This window comes from Ranitomeya variabilis, chromosome 1 (assembly GCF_051348905.1).
Source record: "Ranitomeya variabilis isolate aRanVar5 chromosome 1, aRanVar5.hap1, whole genome shotgun sequence".
NCBI lineage: Eukaryota > Metazoa > Chordata > Amphibia > Anura > Dendrobatidae > Ranitomeya > Ranitomeya variabilis.
Window position 1 is genome coordinate 516,494,145 of NC_135232.1, and position 25,340 is coordinate 516,519,484.

Here is a 25,340-nt window from a genome sequence, read left to right on the forward strand (position 1 = left end):
GCCAACTCAATTATTAAAAGTATGCGTTTTCATGGAAAACACAAAATTGTCTGGGTGACCCTAAACTTTAGAACCGTAGTAAGTGTGTGTGTGTGTGTATATATATATATATATATATATATATACATACATATATATATATACACACGCACACACACACAGTAAAGACCAGAAGTTTGGACACACCTTTTCATTTAAATATTTTTCTGTATTTTCATGACTATGAAAATTGTACATCCACACTGGAGGCATCAAAACTATGAATTAACACATGTGCAATTATATACTTAACAAAAAAGTGTAAAACAACTGAAATTATGTCTTATATTCTAGGTTCTTCAAAGTTGCAACGTTTTGCTTTGATGACTGCTTTGCACACTCTTGACATTCTCTTGATGACATTCAAGAGGTAGTCACTGGGAATGGTATTCCAACAATCTTGAAGGAGTTCCCAGAGATACTTAGCACTTGTTGGCCCTTTTGCCTTCACTCTGCGGTCCAGCTCACCCCAAACCATCTCGATTGGGTTCAGGTCTGGTGACTGTGGAGGCCAGGTCATCTGGCGTAGCACCCCATCACTCTCCTTCTTGGTCAAATAGCCCTTACACAGCCTGGAGGTGTGTTTGGGGTCATTGTCCTGTTGAAAAATAAATGATGGTCCAACTAAACGCAAACCGGATGGAATAGCATGCTGCTGCAAGATGCTGTGGTAGCCATGCTGGTTCAGTATGCCTTCAATTTTGAATAAATCCCCAACATTGTCACCAGCAAAGCACCTCCACACATCACACCTCCTCCATGCTTCATAGTGGGAACCAGGCATGTAGAGTCCATCCGTTCACCTTTTCTGAGTCGCACAAAGACACGGTGGTTGGAACCAAAGATCTCAAATTTGGACTCATCAGACCAAAGCACAGATTTCTACTGGTCTAATTAATGTCCATTTCTTGTGTTCTTTAGCCCAAACAAGTCTCTTCTGCTTGTTGCCTGTCCTTAGCAGTGGTTTCCTAGCAGCTATTTTACCATGAAGGCCTGCTGCACAAAGTCTCCTCTTAACTGTTGTTGTAGAGATGTGTCTGCTGCTTTCAAAGTTTGCCCAATTTTTCAGACTGAGTGACCTTCATTTCTTAAAGTAATGATGGCCACTCGTTTTTCTTTACTTAGCTGCTTTTTTCTTGCCATAATACAAATTCTAACAGTCTATTCAGTAGGACTATCAGCTGTGTATCCACCAAACTTCTGCACAACACAACTGATGGTCCCAACCCTGTTTATAAGGCAAGAAATCCCACTTATTAAACCTGACAGGGTTCACCTGTGAAGTTAAAACCATTCCCGGTGACTACCTGTTGAAGCTCATCAAGAGAATGCCAAGAGTGTGCAAAGCAGTCATCAAAGCAAAATGTGGCTACTCTGAAGAACCTAGAATATAAGACATAATTTCAGTTGTTTCACACTGTTTTGCTAAGTATATAATTCCACATGTGTTAATTCATAGTTTTGATGCCTTCAGTGTGAATGTACAATTTTCACAGTCATGAAAATACAGAAAAATCTTCAAATAAGGTGTGTCCAAACTTTTGGTCTGCACTGTATATATATATATATATATATATATATATATATATATATATATATATATATATATATATATATATATATATATATATATATACACACATATATATATACACACATATATATATATATATACACACATATATATATATATACACACATATATATATATACACACACATATATATATACACACACATATATATATATATATATATATATATACACACACACAGTACATATGTATATTCATATATGAAATCGAAATAAACCTTTCCCGTTTTAGGTCAATTAAGATTACCATAATTATTAATATTTGCCAAATGCCAGAATAATGAGAATGTTTTAAGGTATTTTTCTTACTGTAAAGTCAAAAGTCTACATACGCTAAGATTACAGTGCCTTTAAACAATTCTGGACTGCCTATATGATGATGTCACATGTTTGGAAGCATCTGATATGTTTTTAGGCAACATCTGAATTAGAGACCCACCTGTGGCTGTATTTTAATACACACCTGAAATACACTGCTTGTTTGTGTAGAATCATAGGAAAATCTCAAGAAATCTGCCAAGTTATCAGGCAGATAATTGTGGACTTGCACAAGTCTGGCTCATCCTTGGGTACAATTTCAAGATACGGGTTCTGTGTCCCAGAGATGAACGTGCTTTGGTCTGTCATGTGCATATTAACCCAGGGACAAAAGCAAAAGATCTTGTGAAGATGGCGAAAGCTGGCAAGATTGTGTCAATATCCACAGTGAATCGACTACTGTATCAACATGGGGTGAAAGGCCACTCTGCTAGGAAGAAGCCATTACTCCAAAATAAACATAAAAAAGACAGATTAATGTTTGCAAATGCACACAGGAACAAAGACCTTAATTTTTGGAGACATGTTCTGTGGTCTGATTAAACTAAAATTGAACTTTTGGGGCATAATGACCATCGTTGTGCTTGGAGGACAAAGGGAAGAAGCTTGGAAGCCTAAGAACACCATCTCAACTGTGACATATGGGGGTGGCAGTATCATGTTGTGGGGTTGTTTTGATGCAAGAGGGGCTGGTGCACTTCACCAAATAGACATAATGACAAAAGATTATGTGGCAATACTGAAGCAACATCTCAAGACATCAGCCAAGAAGATTTAAGCCTGTGCGCTACAGAAAAACAGAGAGATGCACTGACGAGGCGGGGGGCGTCTGCATGCCTCAGCATGATGTGATCAATGTGTTGGTCTGTGTACAACTTCGTCCAGTCTGCTGGCGGACCCCTCAGGATCCATGGTTAGGCGAGTACAGGTTGTTTTTTATTTTAATAGTGCTCGTGGGTGCCAGTGGGAGTGGGCTAATGTGCAGCCCATCATGCTGTGTATAGGGAGCTGTGGGCCCAACCAACATACTGTGTATGTGGGAGCATTATGTTGTATAGAGAACAATAAATGGGGGGACTTGGGACACTATTAAATTTAAGTGGGTACTTAAGCATAACTGTTATAGTAGCACTCAGTTTACTGTGACTGTCAAATTTTCTCACTGGGGGCATTATTGCTCTTTTGGGACAAAATATGGGCCTCTATCCTCATGAGTGAATTAAAGAGTGACGTGTGGATTAACTACGGTGCAGTGTGGTGACAGGTGAGTGATAAATTTACTTAATATATAATTGGGGTTCTTGCGATCATATTCTTTCAATCAGAGGAAGATAACAGTTTTGGAATGTGTTATCAAAGTGTACGTAAATAAATCGATGGGACTGTGAATACAACATACATGTATGGTCATATAACAACGTAGTTTGAGACTTGTGATGTTGTTCTTGTAAGCTCTGCGATACAAAAGTTTGTATGCAAAGTGTAGTGGGATTGACATTTAAAGCGCAATAGGAAAACAAAACTGCACAGAAAACACAATGTAAAGCAGTATGAAACAACAGTGATTAAATGAGTTACAACTGCGGATGGCACAAGCTGTGTCTTGGCATCTGTAGCCATGACATTGTATAAAAAGAAGCCCTGCAGGGAAGTCTAACAAGTATGTAGTGATCGTCCAAGTAAATTAGTGAAAATTGTTTTTAATAGAAAGTTTGTAAGCGATTTGTATTTCAGAGGTCAGCATCGTGACATTTAGGCCAAGTGTATTTTTTTAAATCAATTTATTCCAAGAGGGCCAAAGTGTAAAAAAAATGTATAATCTAGTTATTCATTTTATTTTTATTGTAAATTATACCTTTATATCTTTACATAAATTGATGACATGTGCAGCCGAAATGTGGTTCAGTTTAAGAGTACATTTTAAAAGAGGTTGTCCTGGACAAACAGTTACCCCAGACCACTGAACCCAGTGACTGATTCTGTTAGTTTACATACTAACGAGCTTTATCTCATACAACTCCTTTCAGGTCTGTGACACACATATAAGTGCAAGTGCACATGTACGGAAAGGACTCAGAAGCTATGCACGCTCCATAAATGGTGGCTGCTGGCTGTCATATACAGTAGCCACTTGCCGCCATCAGATGGCATCATTTAAAATGATGTAACTGCTAGGCGCAGTCATTGTGGTGACATCGGTGAAGCATAGCAGGGAGCAGATGGCTTGAATAAGAGATAGGAGTCTACTGATGTATTCAATATTGCAGCATTTAGAAACCTTTCTGAAGTACTACAGTATATAGTACAAGATACATTACAAGTACAATAGAAGGGAAAAAAAAGTGAAAATATAAAAAAATATGGAAAATGTAAAATATTAAAAAAGGAACTGCTTTCAAATAACTTTTCAAAATTTACTGTCCTGTGTGTACATGAGCAATAACATTATATCTGGCCATTATATGACTAATATCCTGTATTCTCACCACTTCTCCCCCTCAACCTTTCTACACTTCTCCCTTTTGCAGGTTCCATCTGTAACTTGCAATCCACTACGTGATGGGGAGAGGTGACTAGCTGCAGTGATTTCTTCCATACGCAGCTCAGCATCAAGAGGGGGTTCCTGCTCTTTTTTACTTTTTAGCTCGGAGACAAGATTGAGGACAGTATACAGCATACAGCAGAGCTGAGATGTCATGATCAGTATCAAGCTCTGACATGAGGTAAAACCCTTGTTATAGAGCACTCCAGAATATTTGACTAACTGTTCCCTTCCCTGCTCCTCCCCCCAGAGTATAATAGGAGGTCATAACTGACCTGCAGTCCAACGAGCAAGGCTGCCTTAAACTGCTTTTTCACAGTGGAGGACACGTGCAGGACGTAGGAAATTACAAAATATTTGGTATCCCCGTGTTCGGAACGACCTGACCTATAAAATTGTCACAGTAGTTAACTCCTTCAAATGAACATCGTAACAAAAAAACAAAACAAACATATGCCTTTTCATCATACCGCCAAACAAAAATTGGAATAAAAAGTGATAAAATAGACCAATGTGAATAAAAATCGTATCACTGAAAATGTCACCTTGTCCCGCAAACAACATGCCACCAAACAGCTCCATCAGTGGAAAAATAAAATTATAGTTCTCAGAATACAGTGGTGCAAACAATAAGTTCTTATTTCTATAAAATTGTTTTTATTGTGTAAAGGTGGCAAAACAAGATAAATTATATAAATGTGATATTGCATTAATAGATCGGCCTCATCAATTTGACCACATGCGAAATGGCATAAAACAAACCCCAAATAACAATTACTGAATTGCTGGCTTTTGTTCATTCTACCTCCCAAAAAATCGAAATAGAAAACAATCAAAAATATTGCCTGAAAACAGTATTAAAAGACACCACCCAGTGTGTCTAAGACCAGAATAATGTTGGGATAAACAAAAATTAAACATAAAAAATTCTAACAAAACACGAAGACTGATAGCGTTTATAGAATAACCTAAAGGATCCCTGGTTTTGCCCTAACTGATCACTACCTAGCTGTGGAGGTTGGCACCCTAAAGAGAATGATTGTTTGGTGCCCCCACTCAACAATGACTGTCCCCATCTCTCCTTGATAGTCCCTGTACTAAATAAGTGGAAAAACAAAGATTTGAAGATAAGAGATGCATTCTAGATATAACTATAATGCAGTGATAAGTTAGAGAAAATATTTTTTGTAACAAGGAAATTGGTAAACCCTAAGGTGAACTACAGATGATGTAAGGTTTATTTAAAATAAGTCCATAAATTCACTGTGTCCCTATGACAACTCCACAGGCATAATGTCCTTGTGGGGTGAAAAAAGTTCCTTCCATGGGTAAAAAACACATCATAATACAATCAATACAGAGCCCAAAAGGAAGTGTAACCTAATATTAAAGATACAAACAGATAAAGTATACACAACCAACGGAAGGAATTTAAATAAAGGGACTTATCCTATGTAGGAAATCTCGCCTCGACGCGTTTCCCCGTCCAAACAGTTCGTCAGGAGGCCCGATAGATCCTGGTTATGCCAGATAGAATGAGCCCCTGTAGGGCGGCTAATTATGAGGGCAATTTGGCCTGTTCCTCAGGCCCCAGGAGCCCTTGGCCAGATTGCCTTCATTTGTGGCGGGCAGGAAAGGATCACTGCAGCATCGCTGCCTACATGAGAAAATGTCAGAGGAGCTACAGGGATCCGTCCTCTGCTTCCTGCCCTTTCTGTCTGATACAGGCCGTGCAGCTAGATGACGTCAGCATTCAGTGCACGCCTGTGTCAGAGAGAAAGCTGCCGGAGACGATGATGCTGCGGCTGCGAGGGAACATGCGGAGAGGTGAGTGGTGTTGTTTGCTTTTTTTAACAATACATTGGGTGGAGGTGGGAGAGAACAAGTATTATGGTGGGGAAGAGCAATGAAGGAGGTGGGGTGAGGGCAATGATGGAAGTGGGGAGAAGACAACGGAGATGGTGGAAGAGAACAATGATGGAGGTTGTGAGGGAGAAGGCAATGGTGGAGGTTGTGGGGGAGAAGGCAATGATGGAGGTTGTGGGGGAGAAGGCAATGATGGAGGTTGTGGGGGAGAAGGCAACGATGGAGGTAGTGGAGAAGAAAATGATGGAGGAGAGGAAAATGATGGAGGTGGGGGAGAGGAAAATGATGGAGGTGGGGGAAAGGAAATGATGGAGGTGGGGGAGAGGACAATGATGGGATGTGGAAGGTCAATGAGGGATGTGGGAGATTAGGATGGGAGTAAGGAAAACTTATAATGGACTTATGAACAAGGGGGGATATGGATGTAAAATGAATTAGGTGGTGGAGAAGGGTACTAAGCCCCTGATAGTCTCCTCTTCCATCTCACAGTTCATTGTGATGCTATCAGGGACTTAAAATATATTGGGAAAAGGAGAGTGTAAGGTGCATGGACTCTTTATAATGAACTGAAAGGTGGGAGAAGACACGGTCAGGGACTTGCAATGAATTGGGAGGTGGCGGAGGACATTCAGTACCTGATAATGTCTTCTCCTACCCCCAAATTCATTATGATGCTATCAAAGACTTATAATGAATGAGGGGGCACCAGACAAGGACTAAGGCTATGTGCACACGTTCTGGATTTGCAGGAGAAAATTCTGCTGCATATCCTAATGTGTTGGCAGGAAGAATGTTGCTTTTGTTGCGTAACTTCCCCACAAAAAATATGCAACATGTGCATCAAACTTCAGGGATCTCATTCACTTTGCTTGTATTGTAAAACCTTGCATATTTTCCGTGTGAACATAGCCTTACAGTTAATTGGGGAGAGTCACAGAGACTAAATTTATATTTATTGGGCAGCAGAGGTTAAAGTTAATGGGGGGCACGGTGCTGCTTATCACTTTATATTTTTAATGGTGGGGTACATTTCTGTATTCAGAGGGGAGATACATGCATGTATACAATGTATGTGACCTTGTAATTTTCAGGGCTGCGATGATCATCCTGACAAGACGAGTCATGACTGGGAGATGTCGACATAAGGGTCTGATTAGATGAAGAAGAAACAGCAGAAAATGGCTTTAATTAGATGAAACTTCAGTGGAAATTCCTGGATGTAAATATTATTCTGTATTTGTTCAGTATAATAATGTTATCTGTAAAATCCCTTAGGCCAGATTTTCACATTTGTGTGAAATGTGCTTCCAGATTTTTTTTATCAGACGGCACAAGGACTCGTAGAGTTTTATAGGCCCATTCACACATACATGAAAATCACGGCTCTGAGAATGAGATCCGTGAGGGCCAGAGAATGTTCTGTTCTGATTTCGATCTTGAGGCTCAGAATAGGACATGTTGAATGGGTGTTTAAAAGCTTGCAGCACACAGATACAGGAATGTAGCCTTATTATGTATAGCACAGTGCCTTCGTAAATAGTGTACTCACTTGTTATGTTTAGCACAATCACTTAGTATATATTGTACTCACTTATGTATAGCACAGTCCTTATTTACATATTTCCTCTTATTATATGTTTAACACCTTCCCTTATTACGCACCATCCTCTCTAGTTATATATGGTGCCGTCCCTTATTATATAGCTTCCTCTGCTGTTATGTACTGTCTCTTACACAGTGTATTCCTGTTATTTCTGTTATTCACAGCGCCCGTAGTCCCCTCTCGTTAGAACATAAAATGACTGCTGATGGGGCAGTCGGTGACCAGAAGACCAGTCCATCAGCTCATTAATTAGAAACAAAGCTTTCCCATGCTCCATCAGTAGTCATTGCATTATATATCTAACAAGAGAGGACAGTATGTAATAAAAAACAGGCACTATATAATCCGTTAAGTAAGAGACGGAGCTGTACACACATACACACACAGTTGAAATTATATACATTATATAAAAAGACGCATATGCACATTTTTCACAATGTCTGACATGAAATCAGAATAATCTTTCTCGTTCCAGGTCAATTAGGATTACCATAATTATTATTTTTCAAATGCCAGAATAATGAGAGAAAGAGAACGTTTTAACACTAGAAGTCCCAAAAATTTCGAGCTCCTCCCTGAAGTCCCGAAAGAGGGTCAAATGACCCTTAGTCCAAACTGACAACTTTTATGGCTCCAATTAGCATCCTTTCATTTGTAAATGTGGCCATTGCCTGAGGAATATCCAGGGAACAATTGTGTTGATCCACCTCAACAAAGGTCTTGTAAGAGAGTGTAAACAAAAGAATGTAAGCTGCTCCTGAGTGTATCTGCCCACTCCCCAGCTGCATTGTTGTGCAGGGGATATGCATAAGGTTGCTAAAACCTTAGCAAATTTCCATGCAGCCTTTTGTGCTGTGGGGGATAAATAGGTGACTGCTTCACCTATTTTGTTCACAAGAAACAAAATGCAGAAAAGGCACACCATTCAACAGGCATTGGAACTGATCCTGAGCAACACCAACCCTTCTGACTCAGATGGAGAAGACATAGTCCTTCAACCGGATTCGGACTCTGAGCTGTCTTCAGGTTAGATTTTTCAAATTACCTATTTTTTTTCCTGACTATCTTTTTTAGGCTAGGTTCACATTTGAGAGAATTTCAGTTCCCTGCGAGTCCAGCAGGGAACATAGAAATCAGCCTCCGTATGTTCCCCGCATGAGGGAGAGCGGGGAACGCGGTCCCTAGCAACCCGCTGTGTTTACTGGTTACCAGCTACACAGCGGGCTGCGGGGAGTACGTTTCGCACTCTCGCATCCCCCCTCCCCAGGGAACGCATCTTGAGTTCTCTGTGCGGGGTGGATGCAGGGGTGCGAATCGCACTCCCCGTAGCCCGCTGTGTAGCTGGTATCCAGTAAACACAACGGGTTGCTAGGGACCGCGTTCCCCGCTCTCCCGCATGCGGGGAACATGCGGAGGCTGAGGAAATTTCTAAGTTCCCTGCTGGATTTGCAGGGAACTGAAATTCTCTCAAATATGAACCTAGCCTTTAGAACCAAAACAAAATGTTAATTTGAAATTATTTATCTTGCAGATGAGGAGACCCCTCCTCTACCAAAAAAGAGAGCTCGGTTGGCGAGTGAGCCGACAGACCGCAAAAGATGGCACAGTGTGGCGTGAAGTACAAGTAGGGAAACGTCTCCATTTCTCCCCAATAGAACCGTACCCTACAGATGGAGAGCCAAGTGCTAAGGCCCTCGTTATCCTTTTGTATATATACCTTACCTAATGTTAATAGATAAAAAAAGATCTTCCGTTGGGAAATCTATCCTGGTATTACATTGAATGGCATGTAGAGGGCGTGAGTCTGCAGGTGGAGCGCTGTTCCTTTGAGTGCATTCCACCTGCTATGTATATTAAGTACTGGATACCCCAGCCATCAGCGTTCCACTATCAACAAGTACGCATGCGCTGCGTGACACGCTGAGCACCAGGAAGATGGTGGTGTGTTTCACCCGATGAAGGGGATCGGAGACATGCGCAGAAGCGATGCTTATCAAAATAAATATTATTAGTACCGGAGATTTATTTGGTAAGGTATAATACATAGTGTGTGTGAACGATATGGCTACATCAGCGCTATTTACATGAGAATATATGAGCGGGGGTATTTTTAGTCATTTTTTGTATCTAGTGTTGGGGACGCAAGACCATTTTGACCCAGCTGAGACCCCGTTGGATTACTGAAGGGGGCGTGGCCTGTACGGGTGCACGTATTTCATGTGGGTTATTTAAGCTCACATTTTGTCACCGCCGGCTTATGCCTTACATCTATGAAGCATCCGGCATCATGAATAACACTTCCTCCTGATGAACCGTTAAGTGGGGAAACGCGTCGAGGAGAAACCGGCACACGCTAAGTTACCCTATTCATCAAAGAATTGTTTATTGGCATGCGTGCCTTTTTGGCTGTCTGGGAATGTACTATATTGGACACACTAGATGGTTTGCTGGCATGGGACCATGACAGCATTATCTGTGGAGGATAATTTCTCTCGGGATCATATGCGGTGTGCTTGGAATGTTGTTTAGTTACATGGAGGTATCTATAGAGGTCTAGATTTTTGTTTATTTGTTTCACCACTACTCTTCACCTATATTGTTTTCCCATGTATTATCTAAGGGAAAGTGTAGGGGAGTAAGGGATAGCCTACGTTGAGCGGGGGCGCCAAATAATAGTTTCTTAGGGTGCCAACCCCTGCAGTAAGGCAGGCGCTAGTAGTAGGTATATCTAGCATCTCAATAGGTTAGTTTTGATGACCTATTCTCATATTTGTGGTATCCATGTTATGTTTTAGTGGGTTTGGGTTTTATATCTAAGATTAATAAAAGTCATAGTTTTAAGGGATTATATGTACGCATAATGTTTGCAAATGCAAACAGGAACAAAGACCTTTAATTTTTGGAGACATGTCCTGTGGTATAATGAAACTAAAATTGAACTTTTTGGGCAAAATTACCATTGTTATGTTTGAAGGAAAAAGGGAGAAGCTTGGAAGCCTAAGATCATCCCAACTGTGAAACACGAGGGTGGTAGCATCATGTTGTGGGGTTGTTTTGCTGCAGGAGGGACTGGTGCACTTCACAAAATAGATGGCGTCATGAGAGAACAAAATTATGTGGTAATACTAAAGCAACATCTCAAGGCATCAGCCAGGAAGTTAAAACTTGGGCGGAAATGGGTCTTCCAAATGGACAATGACCTGAAGCATACTGACAAAATGGCAAAGTGGTTTAAGTATAACAAAGTCAATGTTTTGGAGTGGCCATCACAAAGCCCTGATCTCAATCCTATTGAAAATTTATGGTCAAAGCTGAAAAGGCAGGTGCGAGCAAGGCGACCTACAATCATGGATTAGTTACACCAGTTTTGTCAGGAGGAATGGACCCAAATTCCGACTAACTGTTCAGTCAATCAGTTTAAGGGCAATGGTACCAAATACTAATGAAATGTAAGTAAACTTATGACTAAGTATAAGTAATAAAAATACCTTAAAACATTCTCGCTCTCTCATTATTCTGGTACTTAGCAGATATTAATAATTGACCTAAAACATGAAAGGTTTATTCTGATGACACATGCATTACCTGTTTTGAAGATCGGTGAGTGCTGCCGCTTTGTTTCTGCTCATGAGATGTACTTGTATGCTTCCTTGGCTAAGCACCCGAGATCTAGTGGTCAGCTTCTGCTGACGGCCGGTGTGTTCAGTAAGCAAGTGTCCTGGTGGTGCGGTCAGCTGTTCTCTTTGTGGATGACGTTCGTAATGGATAGGTGTCTTATTGACACCTCTCCATTACCAAGCCAGGCTTAATGTCACCTTACAATACAAAGGTGACATTAACCCCTTATTACCCCATATGCCACCGCTACAGGGCAGTGGGAAGAGAGAGGCTAAGTTCCGGAATTGGCACACCTTACAGATGCACCTTTTCTGGGGTGGCTGGGGCAGATGTTTTTAGCCGGGGGGGGGGGGGGGGGGGCGCAATAACCACGGTCCCTCTCTAGGCTATTAATATCTGCCCTCAGTCACTGGCTTTCCCACTCTGGCGGAGAAAATTGCGCAGGAGTCAACGCCAATTTTTTCCGGGATTTAACCCTTTAATTTAATAGCTAGAAAACTAAAATTTTACACAGAGACACTTGTTACATTAGTAAAGAGGAATATGTAATAAAAGAAGGGATATGAGATGGTTTACTGTATGTAAACCATGTCTCATATCCTGTCGGGTTTGTGAAAGAATGAATAGCCAGGCCTTTCCCCGGGAAGGAACAACCACGGGAAGGGCAGCATCCGATAAAGGAAAACATCCAATAAAGGAAAACCACCTATGCCAAGCATGGTATCCATCCACAGACAGCTGTTTCGGGGTTTTTGCCCCTCATCAGTGTGGAGTAGAAAACTGGCTATAAGGAGCAGTGCCCACTAAAAAGGCTATGAAGGTACAGATGATTGACCTCGTGGAGACCAAAACATCCAACACCGCGGAGACACCATCACGTGTTTCTCAACGCAGTGATCCAGAACACTGCCCCAAGTAGTAGGGTAGGCAATAACCATGGTTCCTTTCTAGGCTATTAATATCTGCCCTCATTTACTGGCTTTCGCTCTTTGGCGCAGAAAATTGCACAGGAGCCCACGCCAGTTTTTTCCGTGAAAACATTCTTTTATTAAATACTTACAGGTCCCATATTTTACACACACATACTACTAACAGTATTAGTATCAGTTCTGTAATGGTTTACTGTATGTAAACCATGTCTCCTAACTTGTCGGCTTCTGCAATGATTTTACAGAAGCCGACAAATAAATTATCGGCTATTCTGCTATCTCTCTCTGTATGAAATATAAAGATATTTATATTCTATGTGTATATATCTATCTTTTCTATTCTTAACATGTCAGTGTGATTTTACTGTACGTCGGACATGAATTGCCAGCTTTTCAAAGGACACCGATGCGTAAAAATTGGACAGCACTCGCATGGTGCGAGAGCTGTGCGATTATTTTCTCACGCCCATTGACTTATTTCTCCAAGTGAGTATGAGCCCTTATAGTGTTTCTGCTATACTGGCACCTCAAGGGCTCCCAATGTGATATGGAACCCTCAAACAATTCCAGTAAAATCTGAAATCCAATATGGCCTCCTGAGCTTTGCACTGTGCCTCAAAAGTCGTTCTCGACCACATATGAGGTATCTGTGTTCACAGGAGAAATTGCACAACAAATTGTATGGTCCATTCTGCTACCCTTACCTTTGTAAAAAAAAAAAAAAAAAAAGAAATTTTGGGAAAAACTAACATTTTTGCGGGAAAAAATATTTCATTTTCGCAGCTCAATATTATAACATTATCAACTTCTGTGAACAACCTGGGAGTTCAAGATGCTCACCTCCCATCTAAACACATTCCTTGAGGGATCTAGTTTCCAAAATAGCGTCAATTGTGGGAGGCTTCCACTGTTTAGGCACATCAGTGGATCTCCAAACTAGACATGGCATCTGCTAACTATTCCAGCTAATTTTGTGTTTAAAAAGTCAAACAGTGCTCCTTCCCTTCAAAGCCCTGCCATGCACCCAAACAGTAGTTTCCCCCCACAGATGGAGTATCTGCGTACTCAAGAGATATTACACAACAAATTTTGCAGTCCATTTTCTCATTACCCTTGTGAAAATAAAAAATTTGAGGCTAAAGTAAAATTTTATTGAAAAAAGTAAAATGTTAATTTTAAGATTGGGAGAGCAGCAGCAGCCCTGACTTCCTCTTGATGTTCGATTTGTCCAAAGGTGGAGACAGTGATGCCAGCGATGATTGGGCACACGCCTCACATGTAATGACAACCGCAGGACAGCCCCAGAAACACAAGTGCCGACACAGCTAGAGCTGGGTCGCTTTTATATTTTATCAGGGCCAAGCATGGGGTATGAGAAGGGGTTGTCCAAGTAGAGGACAACTTTTTTAAGGCTTTTTTAAGGCTGTTGAAAAAAAGTATAGAAAAAAAGTTTAAAAATTAAAAATGGTCTCCGGAGGTAAGGTGATCATTAGTAAATCTGCTCCAAGTGGATATATTAGGTCAGCTAGAGGGATCTAAAATAACTAGCCAGTTTTATTAGTATCTGTATCTTTTGAGTGTTGTGTTTTTCCATAGACTTTTTGAATAAATAGACATTTTCCAGCTTGTTTGACTCCTTCCAAAAAGTTTGTGAATGTTTTTCCCAGCAATATGCGCTCCTGAAGGATGATGATGGAACTCGATATTCTGATTCAAGGATGATTTTTATTTCAAGCTAAAATACAACAGGTTTCGACTTCTTGGAGTCTTCCTCAGGTATAATGTCATGCATATAAACAGATCTATCTGAAAACATTTTATACCAGATATCCCTGCATGTCAATTTGGGTGGGGGCTGACAGATCTATTCGTCAGACACACCCAGATACTCAGATATGCAGGAATTTGCACTCTGAGGAATCACAAAATTTATATACCAGATAAATTTTATACACAAGTTTTTTTTCCTTTTCTTTTTTCCCCACACAAGGAAGAAAAAAAGTGTTAAAAAATTCCACACTAAAAAAAAAAAAAAAATTACACACAAATTCTTCACTAAAATGATTTTTTCTTTTCTAAAAACACTATAAATATAATTATACTATATATAAAATTTCTTTTAAAATGTTATTAAACATACTAAAGTGTGATTTCATACTAAAATGTAAAATCCTACAAACATATACATTATAACAAAAAAAACAAAAAAAAAAACACTCCTTTTTTTCATATTGGGACTATTTCTAAATGGCAAATACAAATTCAAATTTTCGAAATTTCATTCATATCAAAACTAAAAAAACTAATATGCAATGTTGTACCTGTCAATTTATTTGCTTTGTACATCATATACCTTCTATAACATCATTTAATCCATCTGGGTATAATGTACCCAGACGGAAGATCCAATATGATTCTTTCCAGTTTAACTTTTGTACTCTATTAGTACAATTCCCAGGTATTTGCTCCAACGGGGTTACAGAAATATTAAATGTTTAATTATGCTTCAAACATAAATGCCGGGATAAGCTCTGTTTTAAAAAGCCATTTTTAGTATTGTGTCTGTGGCCATTCATACGGGATCGTAAGGGCTGAATAGTCCGACCAACGTATTGCAGGCCACAGGCACAGGTAATACCATATATCACAAAATCACTATCACATGTTAGTTTTTGTGTGATCGCTATGGTTTCACCCGTACTATACGACGTGATGTGATGAGTCATATGGGTGATAATTTTGCAGGTACAACATTTTCGGGAACCACATCGATAAATACCCGGTATGGAAGCATCCGTTTTGTTTATCCTAATTTTTTCTTTTCTTTTTACACATTCACGTTCCGTGTATAAAATTTATTTGGTATATGAATTTTGTAAGATTCCTCAGAGTGCAAATTCCTGCATATCTGAGTATCTGGGGGTGTCTGACGAATAGATCTGTCAGCCCCCACCCAAATTGACATGCAGGGATATCGGCTATAAAATGTTTTCAGATAGATCTGTTTATATGCATGACATTATACCTGAGGAAGACTCCAAGAAGTCGAAACCGGTTGTATTTTAGTTTGAAATAAAAATCATCCTGGAATCAGAATATCGAGTTCCATCATCATCCTTCAGGAGCGCATATTGCTGGGAAAAACATTCACAAAGAGTTATCGCCTATGAAAGCACTGTTCAGTGCGCTCATCAGTTCCCAGATCTTTGCAGCAAACTGAGTGGAAAGAGGAATGGAGTGATCCATGGATTGGATCTATACGCAGTATATCAAGACACCAAAAAGGTGAGTGGATTCACACTGAGTACACACCTTTGGAAACTAACTACTACACTCACAAGTCTGCGCTTCCCATTTCTCTCCCTATAATCCCCTCTTATTTTATATATCCTTCCAAAAAGTGAACCTGTTACCTGAAAAAGCACTATTAACCAGCAGATATGAGGCTAATCGGTTGGTTAACAGCATTGTGAACCTGCTCAGTGCTGGCACTTAGACCCACATTGCCAGGAGGAAATTAACTTTATTCCCACCAGCAGCATTCTTGTTCCAGTCATAGGGGTGGCACCGGCGCAACTTCAGGTATCCACCGCTCTTTGTATAGAGAGAGGCTACTGTAACCATGCACCCAGTTACTGACACAGGCTCTGCATTAGGGCCAGCTGTCAGTCAGTGCGAGGGGCATGGTTACAGCCGCTGCTCTCTAAACACAAAGCGGTGACTGAACCCATGCTGGCACCTCCCCTATGACTGGAACCCTAACACTGCTGGGAGGAAAAAAGTTAATTTCCCCTCGGCAGCATGGGTCAAAGTGCCAGTGCCGGGCAGGATCACAACACTGTTAATCCGCAGATTAACAGTGTTTTTTGGGGTGACAGGTTCCCTTTAACTTGTACAGATGTTCGTGGGAGAAGCCATACACAGAATGGAACATATTCTAGCAAAGGATTTTTGCATCACTTCATAGATTGCTCATTCTGCGCCATGAACAGATAGCTAAAGTTCCTCTCTGCTGTTGTAAAGCGTGTTATCGTCATGTAAAAGAGACCGTAATGGCTTTAAATGTTTCTATGGCAGAACCACCTTTACACAAATAGGCAACTGCTGTAATCCCCATTCTTAAAATGTCTTCTGACTTCTAACCATAATTTAATGTCAAAGACCTTTTGACAGTTAAATTATACAAAACAAACACAGAAAAAGTGCTAGTAGGCTTCCTTTAAGAACTTACTGTGTCGCTCTCCTCGTCCGAGACAGATTGAATCTGGGGGTTATAGTGGAGTGGAGAATAAATCCAGCTCCGGTCATCTGGAGGCTACACAAGCGGTGAGGAGAAAAGTAAAGGCAGAACAGGAAGCAGGGAAGGGGGAAGAGAAGAAAATAAGAACAAAATAAACGAATGCATATATGCCTGGAGGGTGTACAGGAGATGCTAGGATTACACTCTACTCACGTATGTTTAGCTTTTGTCGTGCCACCTTACAACAAATTATTGCACTAATCGTACTTACAGAGTCAGTGGATGATGAAGCAGAGTGCATCCTGTCGAAGCGGGGGGAATACACCCAATAACGCCCATCCGTGAACTATTTGAAGAGTGAGATGCATCCAACACACAGATGAGAGAAAGATGAATGAAATGACTGAGAATGGGTTGAGATTGCCACACATAACATGATACACAGGCAGAAACAGACCACAACATTTGGAAAGGGAGAGGAGAGCAGAAATGTATCTATACACGAGCAAAATAGAATGTATAGAAACAGAAGAGAAGAAAGGGGAGACAGACCCATGCAATACAGGAGAACAGCAAGGACATGCAGGGCCCAGTTTAAGACAATACTAGGGAGAAAATTACATTCTTGCAGTAGAGCGTAACTACAGCAATTTGTCAGATTTAGAGGTTTGGATTTTGTTTAAACTAGGAGTAGAGAAATGTATTACATTGCAATTTTTATGATGCAAAAATGAAGCATTCACAAGCTGGAGAAGACAAAAATTACGCTTTTGAAAATCTCAATATTGTAAACTAGTGTTAAAATTAGAGACTGTGGATTATACTTAGAAATCAAAAAAATATTGATGGGAAGGTTAATAGAGCAGTCACTGCACACGCATGGTATGTATTTAGCACTTACTGGTGCCAGAATGACACTTCACAGTGGCGTTACTGTCAATGTCTGTAGGACGGTAAAATGAAAGATGTAACCTACTCTTCTGTTATTCTGCACACATCACATGCGTTGCGTTCTCATACACCCAAACTGCTAAGATTGAAAATCAAAGCAGTGTCAGCAAAATGCTCTCCAAAACTTAGATGTAGCATGCATCACATAGAAGAATAGGAAGAAAATATGACGGGAAGGAATTTCAGGAAAAAACGCACAGTATTTCATATAGGTGATAAATGGCAGATCAAGGATACGTCCACGCGTAACAGATTAGCTACAAAAAATTATTCAACAATTTGGCAAGAATGCAAAGGGAAATCAGCAGTGGTTAAACCTCACCAAATTGTGTGATTTTGTGTGAGAAGAGCAGAGCAAGTAAAAACACTATGCTCACCTTCTCAGGCACTTCTTCGGCTCTCTTGTTGGGTCCCCAGATTGTGTCACAGGGGACCGGGTACTACAAAACTGTCAGGAGACCAGACAAAAGAGCCACAGAAATGCCGCAAACAAAGGAGCGTAGAATTATTTTCCTTAACCCAAAGGCTATGTTCACACGTTGCTTTTTTGCAGTTTTTACCTGCAACAAAAACCTGATCTCTTGGCACTGAGAAAGCTGCAGACAAAAAACAGGTTTTGCTCGCTTTTTTGCTGCTTTTCATAGGCTATTATTCCATGTTGCGTTTTTGCTGTGTTTTTTTATGCAAATTTAAAGCTGCTTTTTATACTACCAGGAAAGGCTATGAAATATCAGAAATGTCATTCACAAACTTGCTTTTTTTTCTGATTGAATTGAAATTGCAGCATGTCAATTCTTCAATTCAATTCAGCGTTTTGCAGTGTTTTTTCAACCATAGAAAGAAATGAATATGCTCAAAAAAGCAGCAAATACTTAGCAAAAATCACTGCCATTAGTTTTTGCATCGTTTTAGTGAAAATAAAAAGCAGGTATAGCAGGAATTTAAACCAAATTTAAACCAAAATGTATTGTCTCCTCACCTGAGCATGGCAGTTAGTATCAGTACAGTTTAATTAAATTAGTGATATGTGTTAACCCCTTTCCGACCTTGGACATACTGAGTACGTCATGGTCAGCTGGTACTTACAGCCTTTGGACACACTGAGTACGTACAGACAATTTTGCCAGCACAGTGGCTGTGTGCAAGTAATGACCGCCGGGTGTCAGCTGATTCTGACAGCCGACACCGGCGCTCAGGGCAGGAGCAGTGCCCACACCAGTCCCAGCACTTTAACCCCCTAAATGCTGCTTCTGTACTATTTAGTAGGTGTGCTGACAGAGATCCCCCTCTGCACTCCGATCTACTCCTCCGCGACGTTTTAGCAGGGGCCCGATCATTGCCATGGTGACCCAATATAGTCCTGATGGTCTCAGGGGCTTGTGTCAGTGCAGCACTGACAGTTCTAATCCATTCCAATGCTCGTGCACTGCAGTGGTTTACCGGCGATCGCAAAAAAACAAAAAACGCGATTTCCCTTTTAATTTCTCTGTCCTCCGATGTGATCGCACATCAGAGGACAGAGAAATGGGGTCCCCGATAGCCCCCCGATACTCACCTGTCTCCCCCGGTGCTCCTCGTGGCTCCCGATGGGCGCCGCTATCTTTTTCCGGCAAAAAAATGCCCGTCGGCCGGCACCCGGAGGATCTTTGGGGTCTCGGCTGCCGGGGGTAGCCGAGACCCCAAAGAACATGATCGGGTCGGTTTTTACCGACCTCTGTTTTGCGATCACCGGTAATTAACTGTTTACCAGCGGTCGCAAAAAAAAAAAAAAAAAAAAGCGATCTGTCATTCTCTGTCCTCTGATGCGATCGCACATCAGAGGACAGAGAAATAGGGGGATTCGGAGACCCTATCAAACTTACCGGTGTCCCTGGGTCCTCCTGCGTCCCCCGGCTTCTTCATCGGAAAGAAAATGGCGGGCGCATGCGCAGTGCGCCCGCCATCTGCCGGCCGGCAGGAGAGGAGTTGGGGCTAAAATTAGGGTTAGGGTTGGGGCTAAATTTAGGGTTAGGGTTGGGGCTAAATTTAGGGTTAGTGTTAGGCTTCTTTCACACTTGCGTCGGTACGGGGCCGTCGCAATGCGTCGGCCCAACGTACTGACGCTCGTTGTGAAAATTGTGCACAACGTGGGCAGCGGATGCAGTTTTTCAATGCATCCACTGCCCAGTCCATGTCCTGGGGAAGAGGGGGCAGAGTTACGGCCACGCATGCGAGGAAATGGCGGACGCGACGTACAAAAAAAAGGTTACATTGAACTTTTTTTTGTGACGACGGTCCGCCAAAACACAACGGATCCAGTGCACGACAGACGCGACGTGTGGCCATCCGTCGGCAATACAAGTCTATGGGCAAAAAAGGCATCCTGCGGGCACATTTGAAGGATCCGTTTTTTGTCCAAAACGACGGATTGCGACAGATGCCACACGACACAAGTGTGAAAGTAGCCTTATGGCTAGGGTTAGGGTTGGGGCTAAAGTTAGGGTTAAATTTAGGGTTAGGGTTGGGGCTAAATTTAGGGTTAGGGCTAAAGTTAGGGTTAGGGCTAGGGTTGGGGCTAAAATTAGGGTTAGGGCTAGGGTTAGGGTTGGGGCTAAAGTTAGGGTTAGGGTTGGGGCTAAAGTTAGAGTTAGGGTTAGGGTTGGGGCTAAAGTTAGGGCAAGGGTTGGGGCTAAAGTTAGGGCTAGGGTTGCGGCTAAAGTTAGGGTTAGAGTTGGGATTAGGGTTAGGGTTTGGATTAGGGTTGGTATTAGGGTTAGGGTTGGCATTAGGGTTACGTTTGGGATTAGGGTTAGGGTTGGCATTAGGGCTAAGATTAGGGTTGGGATTAGGGGTGTATTGGGATTAGGGTTAGGTTTGAGGTTAGGGTTGAGATTAGGATTAGGGGTGTGTTGGATTTAGGGTTTTGATTAGGGTTATGGTTAGGGTTGAGATTAGGGTTGTTTTGGGGTTAGGGTTGTGATTATCGTTAGGGTTGTGATTAGGATTATGGATCGGGTTGGGATTAGGGGTGTGTTGGGGTTAGGGTTGGATTTAGAATTGGGGGGTTTCCACTGTTTAGGTTCATCAGGGGGTCTCCAAACACGACAGCCAATTTTGCGCTCAAAAAGTCAAATGGTGCTCCCTCCCTTCTGAGCTCTGCCGTGCGCCCAAACAGTGGTTTACCCCCCATATGGGGCATCAGCGTACTCGGGATAAATTGAATAACAACTTTTAGGGTCCAATTTCTCCTGTTACCCTTGTGAAAATAAAAACGTGGGGGCTAAAAAATCTTTGTGGAAAAAAAAAATATTTTTTATTTTCACGACTCTGCATTATAAACTTCTGTGAAGCACTTGGACATTCAAAGTTATCACCACATATCTAGATCAGTTCCTTGGGGGGTCTAGTTTCCAAAATGGGGTCACTTGTGGGGGGTTTCTACTGTTTAGGTACATCAGGGGCTGTGCAAACGCAACATAACGCCCGCAGACCATTCTATCAAAGTCTGCATTCCAAAACGGCGCTCCTTCCCTTCCGAGCTCTGCCGTGCGCCCAAACAGTGGTTTACCCCCACATATGGGGTATCAGCATACTCAGGACAAATTGGACAACAATTTTTGGTGTCCAATTTCTCCTGTTACCCTTGTGAAAATAAAAACGTGGGGGCTAAAAAATCTTTTTTGTGGAAAAAAAAAAAATTTTTTATTTTCACGACTCTGCATTATAAACTTCTGTGAAGCACTTGGGCATTCAAAGTTCTCACCACACATCTAGTTTCCAAAATGGGGTCACTTGTTGGGGGTTTCTACTGTTTAGGCACATCAGGGGCTCTCCAAACGCGACATGGCATCTGATCTCAATTCCAGCCAATTCTACATTGAAAAAGTACGGCACTCCTTCTCTTCCAAGCTCTGCGGTACGCCCAAAGAGTGGTTTACCCCCACATACGGGGTATTGACGTACTCAGGAGAAATTGGACAACAACTTTTGTGGTCTAATTTCTCATGTTACCCTTGTGAAAATAAAAATTTGGGGGCAAAAAGATCATTTTTTCTCTAAAAAAAGATCTCTAAACGTGACATGGCATCCAATCTCAATTCCAGCCAATTCTGCATTGAAAAAGTCAAACGGCGCTCCTTCACTTCCAAGCTCTGCTGTGCGCCCAAACAGTGGTTTACCCCCACATATGGGGTATCGGCGTATTTAGCAGAAATTGCACAACAAAATTTATGGTTAAATTTCTGTTTTTACACTTGTGAAAATAAAAAAAAAATGGTTCTGAAGTAAAATGTTTGCAAAAAAAAGTTAAATGTTCATTTTTTCCTTCCACATTGTTTCAGTTCCTGTGAAGCACGCAAAGGGTTAATAAACTTCTTGAATGTGGTTTAGAGCACCTTGAGGGGTGCAGTTTTTAGAATGGTGTCACACTTGGTTATTTTCTATCATATAGACCCCTCAAAATGACTTCAAATGTGATGTGGTCCCTAAAAAAAAATGGTGCTGTAAAAACGAGAAATTGCTGGTCAACTTTTAACCCTTATAACTCCCTAACAAAAAAAAAAATTGTTTCCAAAATTGTGCTGATGTAAAGTAGACATGTGGGAAATGTTATTTATTAACTATTTAACTATTTTTTGTGACATATCTCTCTGATTTAAGGGCATAAAAATACAAAGTTTGAAAATTGCAAAATGTAAAAAATTTTCACCATATTTCCATTTTTTTCATAAATAATCGCAGGTAATATCGAAGAAATGTTACCACTAACATTAAGTACAATATGTCACGAAAAAACAGTCTCAGAATCAGTGGGATCCGTTAAAGTATTCCAGAGTTATAACCTCATAAAGTGACAGTGGTCAGAATTGTAAAAATTGGCTCGGTCATTAAGTACCAAATTGGCTCTGTCACTAAGGGGTTAAAATGAAGTTAATAATAATAATAATTAAAAATCTGAATAATACTAATACATTTTATTCACAGTGTAAAATCAAAAGCAAACTGGATTCGTGTGGTAATGTGTGGGGACAGAGCCTTGTATGGTAATGTGGGAGCAGAGCCTCATGTGGTAATGTGTGGAGACTGAGCCTCGTGTGGTAATGTGTGAAGACTGAGCCTCGTGTGGTAATGTGTGAGGACAGAGCCTCGTGTGGTAATGTGTAAGGACGGAGCCTCGTGTGGTAATGTGTGGGGACAGAGCCTCGTGTGGTATTGTGGAGGAACGGAGCCTCATGTGGTAATGTGTGAGGACGGAGCCTCGTATGGTAATGTGTGGGGACAGAGCCTCATGTGGTATTGTGGAGGGACGGAGCCTCGTGTGGTAATGTGTGAGGACGGAGCCTCATGTGGTAATGTGTGGGGACGGAGCCTCAAGTGGTAATGTGGTGGGGGGGCAGGATTATGTGTGGTAATGTGGTTGGGGTGGGATTATGGGTGGTAATGTGGGGGGGGGCGGGATTGTGTGTGGTAATGTGGTGGGGGCGGGATTATGTGTGGTAATGTGGTGGGGGGCGGGATTGTGTGTGGTAATGTGGTGGGGGGCGGGATTATGTGTGGTAATGTGCTGGAGGGGCGGGATTGTGTGTGGTAATGTGGTGGGGGGTGGGATTGTGTGGGGTAATGTGGTGGGGGGGCGGGATTGTGTGTGGTAATGTGGTGGAGGCAGGATTGTGTGTGGTAATGTGGTGGGGGGGCGGGATTGTGTGTGGTAATGTGGTGGGGCGGGATTATGTGTGGTAATGTGGTGGGAGGGCGGGATTGTGTGTGGTAAAGTGGTGGGGGCGGGATTATGTGTGGTAATGTGGTGGGGGGCGGGATTATGTGTAGTAATGTGGAGGGGGCAGGATTGTGTGTGGTAATGTGGTTGGGGGCGGGATTGTGTGTGGTAATGTGGTGGGGGGCGGGATTGTGTGTGGTAATGTGGTGGAGGGGCGTGATTGTGTGTGGTAATGTGGTGGGGGGTGGGATTGTGTGGGGTAATGTGGTGGGGGGGCGTGATTGTGTGTGGTAATGTGGTGGGGGCGGGATTGTGTGTGGTAATGTGGTGGGGGGCGGGATTGTGTGTGGTGATGTGGGGGGCGGAGCTACTGTGCAGGGGGTGGGATTAGCGAGTAATCACGATGCCTCATATATATAGATTTACATTTAAATGTTTTGGCAGTTTTCCACAGTGAAAACTATTTATATATAAATGTGGTATCTGTAATCACACTGACCCGAAGAATAAAGCTGCCTTATCAATTTTACCACATGCAGAACGACATAAAAAAGCCCCAAAACTATTCCTAAATTGCTGTTTTATGTTCATTCTGTCTCCAAAATATCAAAATGAAAAGCGATCAAAACATGTCATGTGACCGAAAATTGTACCAATAAAAATGCAAAAAACAAGAAGTCACATAACTCTGTAGGCTTAAATATGGAAAAATTATAAGTCTTGAAATATGGTGCAGCGTTTGTGCAATAAAAAGCATCTTAGTGTGTGATAGCAACCAAACCTAAAAAAATATATAAATCTAGTATCGCTGTAATCACACAATCCCGAAGAATAAAGTCGCCTACTCACTTCTACCACATGAGAAACAGTATATAAAAAAAGTAAAACCAATTCTTCACCTGCTGTTGATTTGTTCATTCTGCCTCCCAAAGATCACAAAAAGGATGGGCTCACAATTATCGTGCTCCGAGAGCTTAGACTGGGGTTTTCATATAAATATCTGAAATACGCGATTCAGACAGAACCCAGATGGAAGATTCTCTATAATGAGGCAGATGAAGGCACTGGATGCTGTCTGGCCGCATATGATCTAATGGTGCCAGTCTTTTTAGACGTGCATTAAAGCACAGTCTTGCCACTGTTTTGTGCATTTCTGAAGAAAAGGACACCACTGAAAAGAGGCCAGATGTAGTCCATAGTAACTCTGCTGTCTCATTATTGTGAGTGGATCCCTTGGGGGTTTCATCTGATGCACATCACTCTGTAATTTAGGTGAAAACCCAAAAGTAAGTGCTCAGCGTAGAGCGCAGGATAAATGTGATCCCAAGCGTTATGTAAAATGTTCCCAATAAAAGCTTCAACTCAATCAACAAAATTAGCAAAGTCCTCACTCAGGTCTGTCATTTGTCAATGGAAATATAGGGGGCTTCCACGTTACTGGTAGCACAAAGGCTCTAGAAAAGGGCTATGGCATCTCACAACTCAAAAGAAATCCAGCAAATTCTGCTCGCCCAAATCCAAAATGACCCCTCCCTTCTGAAACCCGTGTGCCTAAACCACATTTAGCATCCACATGTTTGGAATTTCTGTAGCGATGACAGCTGGCCTAATTTACAGGTGCGTGTCTCCAGTACATTGTGGTGCCCAGCTCATGCTTCTGGTCACTTCAGTGGCAGTTTACAATTTACTCAGGAAAACACTGATGGAGTAAAAATCGTCACTACACCTGTAGATAACATTCCAAAAGGCGTATAATTTCCCAAATGGGGTCACTTGAGGGGCTCTGTATATGGAGTCGGCAAACTATTCTAGGAAAATCTGCGCACCAGGAGGCATATAGCTCTTGGTCCCTCCCGAGTCTCTCCGTATGGCTAACCAGTACTGCACAGCAACACATTAGGTAGTTCTACATTTAGCAGAAATTGTTGGACAAATTTTGGAGCAAT

At 41.6% G+C, this 25,340-nt stretch overlaps 1 protein-coding gene across 4 annotated transcripts in view; it reads right to left on the bottom strand.

The window, feature by feature from the left end:
* PIP5K1C (phosphatidylinositol-4-phosphate 5-kinase type 1 gamma) overlaps window positions 1–25,340 on the bottom strand; it is a 291,197-nt gene that overhangs the window by 13,706 nt on the left and 252,151 nt on the right. For 2 of the 4 annotated variants that reach the window (XM_077253725.1, XM_077253706.1), the window contains one exon: window positions 16,740–16,823. The exons of the other annotated variants lie outside the window; for them this stretch is intronic. In XM_077253725.1, the coding sequence (XP_077109840.1) occupies window positions 16,740–16,823 (84 nt within the window). The remainder of the gene's footprint in view (window positions 1–16,739; window positions 16,824–25,340) is intronic. 4 annotated transcript variants of the gene reach the window in all.